The 15648-nt window shown below is 38.8% G+C and overlaps 1 protein-coding gene across 1 annotated transcript; it reads left to right on the plus strand.

Annotated features, from left to right (window-relative positions):
• The first annotated feature begins 334 nt into the window (after positions 1-334).
• LOC112835288 (uncharacterized) lies at positions 335-3291 on the plus strand. The gene has a single exon (XM_073898454.1). It carries the CDS (start codon positions 511-513, stop codon positions 2062-2064), a length of 1554 nt encoding a protein of 517 aa, XP_073754555.1. The 5' UTR covers positions 335-510; the 3' UTR covers positions 2065-3291.
• Positions 3292-15648: the final 12357 nt, after the last annotated feature.

Genomic DNA, 15648 nt, shown 5'->3' on the forward strand with positions numbered 1-15648 from the left:
TTTCCAAGGCTCATCTGTATCGCACATAGCAGGACTTCTTTTCTTTTTATGACTGAATAATATTTCATTGCATGGACTGTACTATATTTTGTTTATCTATTTATCAGTAGATGGATATTTGGATTGTTTCTACCTTTGCACTATTATGAATAATGCCACTATGAACATTAGGGTACTGTAAGTTTTTGTATATATGTATGTTTTCAGTTCCCTTGGGTATATATCTAGGAGTGGAATTGCTGGGTTATGTGGTAGTTTTATGTTTAACTTTTTGAGGAACTGCCAAACTGTTTTCCATAGTAAGATGTGGTACCATTTTCGGCGCCATCTTCCGGCTCCTGGCGGCGGGTCCGCCGATACCGGGGAGGAAACGCACCCGGGGCTGCGGGGAGCGCGGCCACGGGGGCACCTGAACCCGAGGACGCGGCAGCTCGGCCATCTCAGGACTCTGCCCTTCCCCAAGAGAGGAACCTGGAGGAGGACCCATCAGCCCATGAAATTCTAAAAGTCATGTCCCTTGAGTCAGACTTGTTCAGGGATGTGGCCATAGTCTTCTCCCAAGAAGAATGGGAACAGCTTGCACCCGCTCAGAGGGATTTGTACAGAGACGTGATGTTGGAGACCTATAGCAACCTGGTCTCACTGGGTCTTGCCATCGCCAAACCTGATGTGATCTCCTTCCTGGAGCAAGGCAAAGAGCCCTGGGTGGTAGAGAAAATGTCCAGAGGAGGCCTGTGTCCAGTGCTGGAGTCCAGGTATGATACCAAGGTATCCTCTCCAGAGCAACATATTTATGAAATACAGTCGCCACAGTGGGAGATAATGGAAAGCCTCACAAGTTACGGTCTTGAGTGCTCAAGGTTCCAAGATGATTGGGAATATAGAAGCCAATTTGACAAACAACAGGGAAATCCAGATGGACGTTTGAGTCAAATGATAATCAATCATGAAGAAATAGCCACTTTAAACCAACAAGGATCATTTCCTTTTTATCAGAAAACTCATCGTGGAGAAAAACCCTATGAATATAACGAATGTAGAAAAGACTTCTGGCAGGAGGACTTCCTTATTAATCATCAAAGAATTCATGCTAATGAGAAACCCTATAAATGTAAGGAATGTGGCAAGGCCTTTAAGTATGGCTCACGACTAATTCAACATGAGAATATTCATTCTGGCAAGAAACCCTATGAATGTAACGAATGTGGAAGGGCCTTCAATTCTGGTTCAAATTTCATACAACATCAGAGGGTTCATACTGGTGAGAAACCTTATGAATGTAAGGATTGTGCAAAGGCCTTTAGTCGAAGTTCACAGCTGATTGAACATCAACGAATTCATACTGGTGAGAAACCCTATCAATGTAAGGAACGTGGCAAGGCCTTCAATAGGATCTCACATCTTAAAGTACATTATAGAATTCATACTGGTGAAAAACCCTATGCATGCAAGGAATGTGGGAAGACCTTTAGTCATCGGTCTCAGTTGATTCAACATCAGACTATTCATACGGGCAAGAAACTCTATGAATGTAAGGAATGTGGGAAGGCCTTTAATCAAGGCTCAACTCTTATTAGACATCAGAGAATCCATACTGGTGAGAAACCCTATGAATGCAAGGCATGTGGGAAGGCCTTTAGGGTGAGCTCACAGCTTAAGCAACATCAGAGAATTCACACTGGAGAGAAACCCTACCAATGTAGGGTTTGCGGTAGGGCTTTCAAACGGGTCTCACATCTTACTGTACATTATAGAATTCATACAGGTGAGAAACCATATGAATGTAAGGAATGTCGAAAGGCCTTCAGTCATTGCTCACAACTGATTCAGCATCAGGTAATTCATACTGAGGAAAAGTCTTGTAAATATAAGGAATGTGGGAGGACTTTACATCATGATTCAGCTACTGTTCAACACCAGAGAATGCATAATAAAGAAACACAAGTGAACATAATAAATGTAGAAAAGCCTTCCATTAGCACTTATCCTTTATTAATCATCAGAGAATTTATGTTAGCAAGCAACCATATCAATGGAAATAATGGGGAGAGCCCATTAGCTTAGGCTAGTCCCAACTTCTTATATTTTGCAGAAAAACTTGAAGAATGTAATGCAAATGGGAATGCCTTCATTCAAGCTATCCTTTATCCCGGGTCATAAGATTAATAATGAAAAATTTTACAGATATAAATTGTTTAGACCATAATTACTGAAGAAGCAAGGAAAGTTTGGGAAAAAAAATTGTCTCTAACATATTACAGGATCACATTTTCTAACCACACTGTAATAATTTTAACAACAGCCAGAAGTTTTAATTTTCTTGGCAATTGAAAACAAAAAACAAAAAACCAGCCAAATTACTCTTCGGTTCAACTTTTTTTTTTTTTTTAAATAGGCACCACACCCAGTGTGGGTCTCAAACTCTTGACCCTAAGATCAAAAGTCATATGCTCTACTGACTAAGCCAGCCAGTACCCCATTACTCTTGGGTTAATAATAAATTATGCAAATTATCATGCATGGTAATGAAAAGAATGACAATTGAGAGATTTACATTCCAGGAGTTGCAGGATGTGGCTAAAGTTACTCAGAAGAATTTTTATGGCTTTTAAATGCATGCAAAGCATGAAAACCTGAAAGATTATTCTCAAATATATTAAATGTACTATTCAAGAAGCCAGAAAAGACAATACCAAACACTGAGGTGATGAAAGAACAAAGGTACAAAATAAAAAGCGAAAATAATGAAATTAGAAAGTGATTATCTTAAAATAATCTGTTTTTATTTCTTCCTGACCCAAGAATAAACAAAATTTAAGGTAATACTTCTCAATTTCTATGTTGTTTTAGATTATCTTTCATCACTTTTGTCACAAACAGAAGGGGCCGGTTGCCTACATGGCAGCCATACCCAATTCCCCTTCCTACTGGCAGCATCTGTGTCTTGCCTTAGACTCTGAAGATATCAGATGCTAACTTTTTAGCATCTTCTGCAGCTCAGGATGGCTCCTATGTTCCAGGGTAAGGCCAGTATGTTCCAGGGATCTGTAGGGGCTTCTGGGACAGATTTTTCTCATTCAGAAGAGACAGATCTATCAGGAAGACTCCATCTCCTCTCATCTGCTTTTAAACATTCTCCTATGAGAACATAATGCCTGGAGCTGTTGTAGCCTTGTTGGAACCAAAAGGAGAAAACCGAGGACCTCAGAGAAGCTGACCCAGAATTACCAGGCCAATTCTGGAACTGTCTCTGTGAAGCCTTGTTATGTAAAAAAAAAATAAACCTTTATTGCTGAAAAAAAAAAAAAAGATGTGGTACCATTTTCCATAGTAAGATGTGGTACCATTCCCATGAGCAGCATATGAGGATTCCAGTTTCCCCATATACTTGCCAACACTTGCTATTGTTTCCTCTTTTTAATCACAGTCACCCTTGTGGCGTAGTTTCTCACTGTGGTTTTCGTGTTCATTTCCCTGATGACTAATGATATTGACAATCTTTTCATGTGCTTATTGCCATTTGTATAACTTATTTTGAGAAATGCAACCATCTTAATTTTTCATTTTGGAAAACATTTTCTTATTCATTCATTTAGTAGACATTTGTTGGGCACACATTTATGTGCCAGGCATGTGCTACACATGGTGGACACAAAGAGGCATGGAAGAAGTTTCAGACTGAAAGGTGGAGTAGTTCGGTATCTATTTGCATGAGGCAATTTTTTTTTTTAAGATTCTACCTATTTATTAGAGAGAGAGAGCACAGAGGAAAGTGAGAGGCAGAAGCAGACTCCCCGCTGAGCAGGGAGCCCAATGCAGGGCTCAGTCCCAGGACCCTGAGATCATGACCTGAGCTGAAGGCAGATGCTTAACTGACTGAGCCACCCAGATGCCCTTGCATGGGGCAAAATTCTAAAGGCAGATTATCAAGGCCTGTGAAGCCTCAGGTGAGAAAGGCTTTTCTGAGGAAAGAAGAGCTATCTGAGACTCATTTGGCTTCTATTTTAACCTCCATGGGTTTGGGTTCTCACACAGAGGTTAGGGAGCCACAAATAAGATTTAGAATCCTTTTACCAAAATTTCAGTAATGAGCTTATAGAAATATTGCCTCTGTAAAGAAAATGGCAATGAATAGTTTACTTCTCTTTACTTTTGGAGCTCACTGGATAAAGCCCAGAGCAAATGCTGAGGCTTGAGCAGAGCAGTGGGCCAGCAGAGCAGTGGGCCAGCAGCAGTGGGCCAGAGTGATGCAAGGACAAGGGCATGGGCGTCTCTGGTGGATTTTAGAGGTGGTCTATATGCGGTAGCCTCACTGAACAGTGCTGGTGCTGTCAACAGCTTCAGTGGAGGAACTAGCTGTCACAGAAGGCGCCATTGCCTGTGCCAGGGCAGGATCAAAAGAGGAGGAAAATGGTGGAGAGCACATGGTGATTAATAGGACTGTTGGTCCTATTAGCTGAGTGACCGAGGGTACTCCTGAATTAGGAGGAATTTGAAGGGATTTGGAGGATCCCCAAAGGGTGTGTAAGGACAGAGACAAAAATAATAGCTTTGACTATTAATTTCCCCCTACTTTTAGTCCTACACTGGTGCGGCTTGGAGAAGTAACGGTTACAGGTAAATTAGACAAGTTCTCTTCCTTAGACAGGGAGACAAATAGTAATATGTAATTTCAATATAATGAGGTGATACCACAGAGGAATTAATAAAATGTCCATTAGCTGCTACTTTGAACATCACCTGTTTCTCTGTATGTGCCCATCTAGCCTATAGTCACCACCGAAATTGGCTCAATTAATCCCAGACTCTGTTCCTACTCTGCATTTCAGATATTGGTTATCTCCTGGTCTCTCCCATTCTTATCCTATTAATTTTTACCTGAATTCTCCCTTTCTGTCTGATTTCATGGGAGTGAAGTTTCATTTACATAGAGTTTATCTGACTTCTTGTCTCTGGCTTCCGCAGCCCATGCTGTTGTTGTTCTCCTGCCTGACCCAGGGTATTGCAACACTTCATATGTATCATAGTATGCTGGTGTCCTTGAGTCTTTTCTGTCCAGGGAAGGAGAGCTTTAGGAAGTCCAGGGATAGAGGAGAATTTTGAGGAGAATTTTGAAGTGAATGTTGTGTGTGTGTGTTTCCCCCACGGATATTGAGGAAGCAGAGAGACACAGAAGCTTGAAACAGTTTGACATGTTTTAGAGAGCTTGCAAGTATTTTGGTATGAGCATGGGGTACTTGGGGGGAAAGTAATGAGATGAGAGTAGAAATAAAGTAGAAATAAAGGGCATGAGACAAACTATGAAGGATTAAGAATATTGATGTTTCTGGGGTGCCTGGGTGGCTCAGTCATTAAGCATTTGCCTTCGGCTCAGGTCATGATCCCAGGGTCCTGGGATCCAGCCCCGCATCCGGCTCCCTGCTCTGCAGGAAGCCTGCTCCTCCCTCTTCCACTCCCCCTGCTTGTGTTCCCTCTCTTGCTGTGTCTCTCTCTGTCAAATAAATAAATAAAATCTTTAAAAAAAAAGAATATTGATGTTTCTTAAATCATATGGTATTTGTCTTTCTCTGACTGACTTATTTCACTCAGCATTATACTCTCTAGCTCCATCCATGTTGTTGCAAACAACAAGATTTCATTCTTTTTCATGGCTGATAATATTCCATTATATATATATATATTCCATTATATGTATATATATATACGATATATATATTCCAATATATATATATATAGTATATATATATATAAATACCACCTCTTTATTCATTCATCAATTGATGGACCCTTGGCTATTGTAAATAATGCTGCTATAAACATAGGGGTGCATGTATCCCTTTGAATTAGTGTTTTTTGTATTCTTTGGGTAAATACCCAGTAGTGCAGTTGCTGGATTATAGGGTACTTCTATTTTTAATTTTTTTAAGGAACTGTTTTCCAGTGTTTTCATACTGTTTTCCACAGTGGCTGCACCAGTTTGCACTCCTACCAACAGTGCACGAGGATTTCTTTTTCTCCACATCCTCACCAACACCTGTTGTTTCTTGTGTTATTGATTTTAACCATTCTGACAGGTGTGAGATGATATCTCATTGTAGTTTTGATTTGCATTTCCCTGATGGTAAATGATGATGAACATCTTTTCATGTGTCTGTTGGTCATCTGGATATCTTCTTTGGAGAAATATTCATGTCTTCTGCCCATCTTTAAATGGGATTATTTGATTTTTGGGTGTTGAGTTTTATTAGTTCTTTATATATTTTGGATACTAACTTTTTATCAGATATGTCATTTGCAATTATCTTCTCTCATTCTGTAGGTTACCTTTTAGTTGATTGTTTCCTTCACTGCACAGAAGCTTTTTATTTTGATGTAGTCCCAATAGTTAATTTTTGCTTTTATTTCCTTTGCCTCAGGAGTCATATTTAGAAAAAAGTTGCTATAGCCAATGTCAATGTCAATGACAAAAAAACAAGCAGACAGAAAGACAAAAGAGAGAGAGAGACAAATTAAGAAACAGACTCTTAACTATAGAGAACAAACTGATGGTTATCAGAGGGGAGGGGGATGGAGGATGGATTTAATAGGTGATGGGGATTAAGGAGTGCATTTGTGATGAGCACCAGGTGATGTATGGAATTGTTGAATCATTATATTGTACACCTGAAATTAATAAAACAGTGTTTAAAAAAAGAATATTGATGTTATTCTGAAGGCAGCTAGAGAACACTGAAGGATTTCAAGTAGGGGAGCAATCTGGTCAAATTTGTTTTTTTTAGAAAGCTCATTTTGGAAGCTGTACTAAGGAGAAATGAGACCAGAGGGAAGAAGACCTATTGGGAGGTTATTGCAGTGGTCCAAGTGAGAGATGATGGTGGTCAACATCGGATGTGACATTGGATATGGAGAGAATTAGAGGAATTTGAGAGACCCTAATAAGGTAGAGCCAGAAATCTTTGTAATTTACTGGATATGGGGGCTAGGTGGGGGGAGGGAGGAGTAAAAAATGACTCCATTTTCTAATACTGACAATTGGATGAATGGTGTAATTATAGAGAATATACTGGGAGGAATTTTGTGATGAGGTAGGGCAGAACACTTGTCCATACTGCATCAAAAATCTCCAGATGCTTGAATTATCCATCATGATTCCTTTTGCCTTTTTTACACAACCTAAAAGTAATTCAACTATTTCTTTAAGATTTATCTTTGTTTATAGTCCTCATCATTTTAATTGCTATTTATATTTGACTTTTCTATTGTTCCTCCTAAAATATAATACTGTGACCTGGAAAAAATTATTAAGTAAGGTTTAACAAAGAGACTACAGAGTGTTACTACTATTCTCCATGACACCCCAGTGATACATAATTACATGATCATAAATATGTACATCCAGGATGTTTTTCACCAGTTTTAGAAGTTTCACCAAACTTTTTTTTCCAACTGAAAATTCTTAGGTCATTTTCTTATTTCTTTAGTATTTAAAAATACATCAGGATGTCCTCATCTAGTAGTGACTCAAGCCATAAGGAGATTTATTGTTTACTTAATAAAAGCCTGAAGGAATATGATCTCAGGCTTATTTGATGGATAAATGATGCCATCGAGGATCCGGTTTCTTTTCTTCTTTCTCCTCTGTTCTTATCAGACGATTAGTTTCATGTTCATGTTTTTGACCTCATGGTTTCAAAATGGCTGCTACAGTTCCAAGCATCAGGTTTTCACATAAAAATATCTATAACAAGAATGAAGAGGCAAAAAAGAACATTCACCATTCACATCTTTCTTCTTTCATGGAGAAAAATCTTTCTCAGAAGTGCACAACAGGCTTCTTTTTATCTCTTGTTGGCCACTCACTGGGCCAAAAGGATTGAGATTGACATGCTTGGTATAGACCAATCAAAATTCATTTCCTGGAAAATAAACTATTACCACCTAAACAAAATCATTGTTTTGTTACCAAAGAAAAGGGGGACATGGTTGTGGAATGAGTAATCAACAGTGTCTACCCATAGGAAACCAAAGAAATGTTTGATCAAATATAGGAACAGAAAGGATCAGTTTGGAGTGTTCTTAAATCTTTATCTATTATCTATCTATCTATCTATCATCCTCATCTATCATCTATCTATCTGTCTATCTATCATCTATCAATCATCTAATCTATTATTTAACTATTTAATCAGCCCAGAGACCTGATTTCCACTCTACTAATTTAAATCCTTATAATTTTATTATCATCTAACTTGAAACATTAAGGGAGAAATTGCCAAATGCTTTATTAAGAAAGAAAATGAGAATAACTTGCCATTATATTTTTAGTGACCTAGCAATTTTTTCCCCCAGGTTTTCCGGAGATATGATTGATATACATCACTATATAAGTTTAAGGTATACAGCAGCATAATGGTTTGATATACATTTACTGTGAAATGATTACCACAGCAAATTTGCATCCATCATCTCATGTAGATACAATAAAAAGAAAAAGCAAAAAACGGAAAACAAAATTTCCTTGTCATATGAACTCATAGGATCTATGCTCTTACCAACTTTCCTATATATCATGCACCAGTGTCAGCTATAGTCATCACGGGGTACATTACAACCATTACTTATTTATCTTATAACTGCAAGTTTGTACCTTTTGACTAACTTCCTACAATTCCCTCACCTCCCACCTCTGGTAACCACAAATCTGATCACTTTCTCTATGAGTTTGGTTTCTTTTTTTAGATTCCACATATAAGTGAGATCATACAGTATTTGTCTTTCTCTGTCTGACTTTCACTTAGCCTAATGCCCTCAAGGTCCATCTATGTTGTTGCAAATGACAGGATTTCCTCTTTTTTTAATGGCTGAATAATATTCCAACTTCTTCATCCATTCATCTCTTGATGGACACTTAGGTTGTTTCCATATGTTGGCTATTGTAAATAATGTTGCCATGAACATGGGAATGCAAGGTATCAAATTAGTATTTTAATTTCCTTTGGATATATATTCCTAGAAGTGGAATTATTGGACCATACGGTACTTCTATTTTTAATTTTTTGGGGATCCTCCATACTATTTTCCATAGTGGCCGCACCAGTTTACAATCTCACCAACAGAGTACAAAGTTTCCCTTTTCTCCATATCCACACCAGTATTTGTAATCTCTTGTCTTTAATGATGGCCATTCTAACAGGTGTAAAGTGATGTCTCATTGTGGTTTTGATTTGCATTTCCCTGATGACTAGTGATGTTGAGCCTCTTTTCATGTGTCTGTTGGCATGTGTTTTTTGGAAAAATGTGTATTCAAATCCTCTATTTTTTAATGTGATTATTATTATTATTATTATTTGTGTTGAGTTGTGTAAATTCTTTATATGTCTTGGATATTAAACCCTTATTGGATATATCATTTGCAAATATCATCTCCCATTCAGTAGGTTGTTTTGCTGTTTTGTTGATCTTTTCCTCCACTGTATAAAAGCTTTTTAGTTTGATGTAGTCCCAGTTGTTTATCTTTGTATATAGACTGGCTGGAAATAGTTGCCTTGGTTTCCATTTTAAATTATTATTGAGTCTGTTTCTATTAGTGAAATTTTGAATAATAATTGCTGTCACATTCTAAAAGTTTGTGTAAGGCAAACTTCTGTTCATGCTGAGTTAAAGAAGTGACACTGTCATGCTTATTTTTATTTCAATGCACCTGACTTTATCTTAAAGTGATTACAGACTCTAGACTCAGGATGGTGCTTATCTCTGGGTGGGGTGAGGGTGGGGATAAGGGAGGAGGGTACAAGCAACTTTCTAGTTGTATCAGTAATGTTTTGTTTCTTAAGAAAGGGGCCATCCTAGTGTTCATTGTGCTAGTCCTTATACATTTTTGTGTATATTTAATATTGTACAGTTAAAAATGATTATAAACAGAAAAACATTAAAAAATAAAAGGAATAAATTGGCTGACCAACCTTAATCATTATATTAAAAACAAAAAGTTTTTTTTAAAGATTTATTTATTCATTTTTAGAGAGAGAGTGTGCACATGTGTGTGTGAGAGTGGGAGGAAGGGTAGAGGGAGAGAATCTTCAAGCAGACTCCCCACTGAGCGCAGAGCCTGACTGGGACTCCATCTCACAACCCATGAGATCATGACCTGAGCCAAAAACAAGAGTTGGACGCTTAACCGACTGAGCCACCCAGGCACCCCTAAAAATGTAAAGTTTTAATCAAAAATCTTGACAGATTTTTGCATTCTTTTATTTACCTATTCATTCAGCAAACACTTACTGAGCACTTATTTTGCTATGCAATGGAGTTATAAAGCTGAAAAATGTGGCCTCAGGCTCCAGCAGATCTCCCAGTACAGTGGAGATTTATTATAAACAAATAATTATGTGATCCTATATCTAGTGATACAACAGAGATACCAAAAAAATGTGCTATCATAGCTGAAGGGATGTGTCTGTCTGTTTGTATGTGTGTGCATGTGTGGCTAAGTGTGTTAGGGCAGTCATGGATGGCTTTACAAAAAAGATACTCTAAGCCTCTCTTTTCCTTAATTATATCAAAAGTATGCACCCTCTGAGTCTCATTTTCTCTATTGGGCTTATGGGAACTATTTATCCTGAGGCCCCAGGAGTTGACGGCAGAGATCTTAAACAGCACAGGTGGCTGGTCTTGTTTCCAGGTGCCTGACTGCGGGCCTCTGAAGCTTCTTTTTTGATGCATCCTTTGTAAATTTCTCTCCAGTGCAGGACCAACTGATGCTTTATCTTAAGGATGAGTGCTTTATTCAAGTCACATTGGAAGAAGAGGGAATGTGGACCTCAGTGATTGATTCCTGCCTTGCCGTGTTTCTTTTTTTTTTTCTCCTAAAGGAAAGCAGTAGAGGGTAGAGGGAAGGGGAAATCAGTTTAGAGATTCAGTTAAACATGTCATGCAATTTGGACATGACTTGCCTCCAAAGTATTGTCTGGAGCATTTTTACTGAGAGAGGTAACACTTGTGTTTTTATAAATTAAATTTGGTGCTGATGACAGACCTGGCTGAGAATCCTTGATGTCAGTTTGTTCTCTTGAGGCAGAGCTGGCCAAAGGGCCCCAGTGAAGGGATAAATCAAACATGATGAGTGCCCTGGGCCCAAGGTCCCAAGGACTTAATGAATGTCCTACATATCTTTGTATCTTCATAGTTGGGGGTTGTATTACAAAATTCATTTCCTAGGAGAGAGGGATAGGGAGGTAAGCTGATCAGAGACTGAATCAGAAAATATTTATACCTCTTCCCCTTCCCCCTGCTATTCAAATGTTTTCTCTGGTTTTCATTAGACTGGTGTACTTGTCTGTCTACGTACCACCAGAAACATTCCTCATTCCCTTTCCAACTGTCTCCAGGTTAGAGAGTGGTTTGGGGACCTCATTACGTGTCTAAGATTGAAGTGTGTGAGACACTTGACTAGAATAGTTATGCAGAAGTAAAGCTGGTGGTAATTCAAATCTTTTCCACTGCATAATACTCAGGGCTGATATCTCATTCCTGGAGAGTGTTACAAATATTTCTAAGCTTCTATTTTTCTTGACCTACTAATAATTTTCCCAGGAAGATTATCAAGACTCAATTTTACCTGACATCTTATAATTGTTATGGAAATAACAAATGATCGTTCTTAACAATTTAATTTGATGAGTAGATACCTTTTCTCCTCTAAAGTTGATGAAATTTGAGCAGCAGTCCCAAATCATACCTTCATAGGCCAAGTGCAATAAAGTTAAGATGAAAACTATGTATTTGAGCAAAAACAACAATAAGAAAAATGCCTTATTACTTTTCTTTCCTTTTGTTCATTCATTCACTCACTCATTCATTCAGTAAAGAAATATTTCTTAGATGCCTATTATGTGCTAATCTCTGAGTGAGGTGTTGGGGTAACATGAATAACAAACGAGTCTTAGCCCTATAAAACTTACCTGGTAGGAAAGACAGATACTGAATAAATAACCCCCTACATTCATCATTTACAAACTAGACTAAGTGCTATAAAGAAAATGTATGAGGGGGGCACCTGGGTGGCTCAGTCCTTAAACGTCTGCCTTCAGCTCAGGTCATGATCCCAGGGTCCTGGGATCGAGCCCCACATCGGGCTCCCTGCTCCATGGGAGGCCTGCTTCTCCCTCTCCCACTCCCCCTGCTTGTGTTCCCTCTCTCTCTGTGTCTCTCTCTGTCAAATAAATAAATAAAATCTTAAAAAAAAAAAAAAAGAAAATGTATGAGGTACTATGAGAACTTGTAACAGAAAAATCTGGTTTAACCTGTGTGTCAGAGAAGGGTTCCCTGAGAAAGTGGTTTTTTTGAACTGAGATTTGGGGAAAGTAAGTTAAGTAGGTGAAGAAAATGGAGTGTGTCTTGGTCACCTCAGGCTGTTGTAACAAATACCACAGACTAGGAGGCTTAAATGACAAACATTTATTTCTCACAGTTCTGGAGGCTGGGAAGTCCAAGATCAAGGTGCTGTCAGTTTTGGGTCTGGAAGGGGCTGCTTCCAGGTTTGCAGATGGCTGTCTTCTTGCTGTGTCCTCACATGATAGAGAGCAGAGAGAGAGAGAGAGAGAGAGAGAGCAAACTCTCATGTCTCTTCTAATAAGGGCACTAATCGTATTCATGAGGGTTCCACCTTCATGACCTAATCACCTTCTAATGGCCCCTCTCCTAATAACCATTACATTTGGAGCCAGGATTTCAACATATGACTTTTGGTAGGGACACAGGAACATTCAGTTCATAACAGAGTTCTGCAGCTCTGGGGCAGTATGTGCAAAGATTTTGAAGTGGGAGGGAGCATGTGTATTTAAGAAACTTAAGGAGGCCATTATGGCTGGAGCTCCAAAAGAGGAGTGGAGGTCAACACTGTGAAGCTGGTGAGATAGGCAGGGGTCAGATTATCTGGGGACTTATAGTAAGAGGTAAGGATTTCGTGATTCTAAGAGAATAGGGAAATCATTTGAGGGTTTTAGGAGGAGTAACAGCATGATCATATTTTCATTTTGAAACATCATTAATTGTAGTGTGGAGAATGGATATGGGGCAAGTGAGGATTTGGGGAGCAACTGGGTAGGCTGTTGCCTAGTACCGGTGAGAAGTCATCATAGCTTGGATTACATGGTACATGTGGAGATGTAGACCAGTGGATGGTCTGAGTTACTTAGTGATAAATTGATAGGAATCGATAGATTTGAAAATAGAAGGTGAAAGAGGTGGGAGATATCAAGTCTTATTCCAGTTGCCTTGTTTGTTATACTTATTAGGTGATAGTGTTTGTCACTGTGATAAAGATCACTGGAGGAGAATCAGATTTGGGGCAAAAACTCGTGAAACTTGTTTGAGGGCAGCCTTTGAGGTGCTTTTGAGATTTCCAAATGGATATATGGAGCAGACAGTTGTATACCAGTCTGTTGCTCAGAGGAGGAGTAGAACTGGGAGATGTAAATTTGGAAGTTGTAGGCATGCATATTGTTACTGAAGCACTATTTTGAGTGATATATGGGCTGGGGATGATGAAATAATGTAATTTAGCTTATAAAATTTTGGCATTGTATGGAAACTTAGAAATTACCTTTAAAGTTTTTTTATTTATTTAAAAAATAATTTTTATTATTTCCACTATAAAGTAATACACGTTTATTATAAAATGTTTTTGGAAAAGCTAGCCCTCCCTCTCCCTTCCCCATTTTTATAAACAGATGATAAAGAGGAGACCTCAGAAAGAAAGGAAGATGGCTCATCTTTAGCAGCAGTTCTGGGTCAAGAACACTAAACTTCTCAGTTATGGTCAGTTAATTAATTAATCCATTTATTTATTTATTTATGAGAGGGAGAGAGAGAGAGAGCATGAGCATGGGGTGGGAGGGGAAGGGCAGAGGGAGAGAGAGAACCCCAAGCAGTCTCCATGCCCAGTGCAGAGCCTGATGTGGGGCTTGATCCCACAACCCTGAGATCATGACCTGAGCTGAAATCAAGAGTTGGACACCCAATGAACTGAACCACCCAGGCACCACAGTTATGGTTATTTTATATCACCATCATAAATTGTTTTTAATCTAGTCATTTTATTGATATGGAGAGGTAGGATTTTAGGAAACAGAGAAGACATATGTTATTATTATTTTGATTTTGAATAGGACCTGTTTCTTAACAAAGGGTCTTTAACAGCAGGACGTTTGTAGGTCTTGGGTGACATAAGTAGTATAGAGCACAGAGCCACCCTTTTATCTTCCCTATCTTCTCCTCTAAAATTACTTAGTTATTTCATTCCCTGGACACCATTTTGATATGGAGAGGGCCAGGTCATACTTAGAACTTTCTGTTATTCTGTATAGATTTGTAGCTTCATATCTACTTGATTATGGGTTTTTCCACCTGCAATTAATTGAGTTGCATAAATTTATGTAATTCTGGGGTTGGGAAGACAGCAGTATTTTCCCTTTCAGTGCCATGTCCGGGGAACAGGAAAGAGAGGATTAATGATAAGAGTTCTCTTGTTTTTCTCTAGAAATTAAATGTGAGCTGCTGACTAACCTAGGCAATAGGAGAGTATCTCACAGAAAAAAATGCACTGAGGAGGTGGGAGAGAGCTCTTCTGTGCCTTTTGTTGTCCAAGGACAGCCAAGATGGGGGATATTAAAGCAAGGGACTTCGAGAAATCACACTCAAGGATCTGATTTCAAGTATTGCTGCTGAAGACCGACCCTAGAGCAACTTGATAATAGAAAAAGCTAGCCCACTGGACATTTAATTAGTCTTTTTGGCAGTGACTTACTTCCAAAACAAGAGTGAATCGGGTTTTATCTGGTTGGTAGTAAATCATTTTTGAAGAAAAAGTCTAATCAAACTGGACATCTGGGGCCACCTTGGATAACAGGATTCTGACCACTTCCATTAGATAGTATCTCATCAAAATTTATGTTTAATAAAAATAAACTATGACCAAGTCAATTATATTTTTGCTTGTCTATAATAGATAATGATGCAGGCAAGTTGGATGATAAATGTATTGATGTTTATCATATACCATTCAAAGGAGAAAACTTACCTGGCAGGCACAAATATCTTTGCTGCTTCTATTTTGGTGCATATATACAGGTTGAATTCCCTGGGATGAGGACCGAGATGAAGATGAGCATTCAGGGGTTTATTAGGACATACCCTTGAGATCAACATCTGTATAAGGGAAGACAGCAGGATTGGGCTATGATGCAGTCTCAGCAGAGGCCTCAGCTGACTCTGTAGGGTATACTGAACCTGAGATGACCCCTCAGAGTTATCTTGAGCTGAGCCGGGGACTAGATCATTGCATGCCCATGTCAATCAGTCATTAGATTCTGGCCATCCTAGGAAGGAGGAGTGATCTTGGGTGAGGCTGAAAGCTTTTGCTTTCAGCCCTTCCAGAAGCTGGGGTAGTGCATCTCAGCAGCTACCACAGTCAATTCCTTGGGTCATTTTGATCCAATTCTTTGTATAAATTTTGGAAGCAACTCCTCTAGGATTGCATTAGGCCTTTCTTTGAGGCAAGGTAATTTGACAACTCTAACCCCTGCATTTGTAGCTGGTCTTGGGGCTACATCTGATACCCACAGTCACCCTCCTCTGCTTTTCATTCCA

Source organism: Callorhinus ursinus, unplaced genomic scaffold (genome assembly GCF_003265705.2).
Source record: "Callorhinus ursinus isolate GAN/ISIS: 27379988/994484 unplaced genomic scaffold, GSC_fseal_2.0 scaffold11, whole genome shotgun sequence".
In the NCBI taxonomy this organism is placed as follows: domain Eukaryota; kingdom Metazoa; phylum Chordata; class Mammalia; order Carnivora; family Otariidae; genus Callorhinus; species Callorhinus ursinus.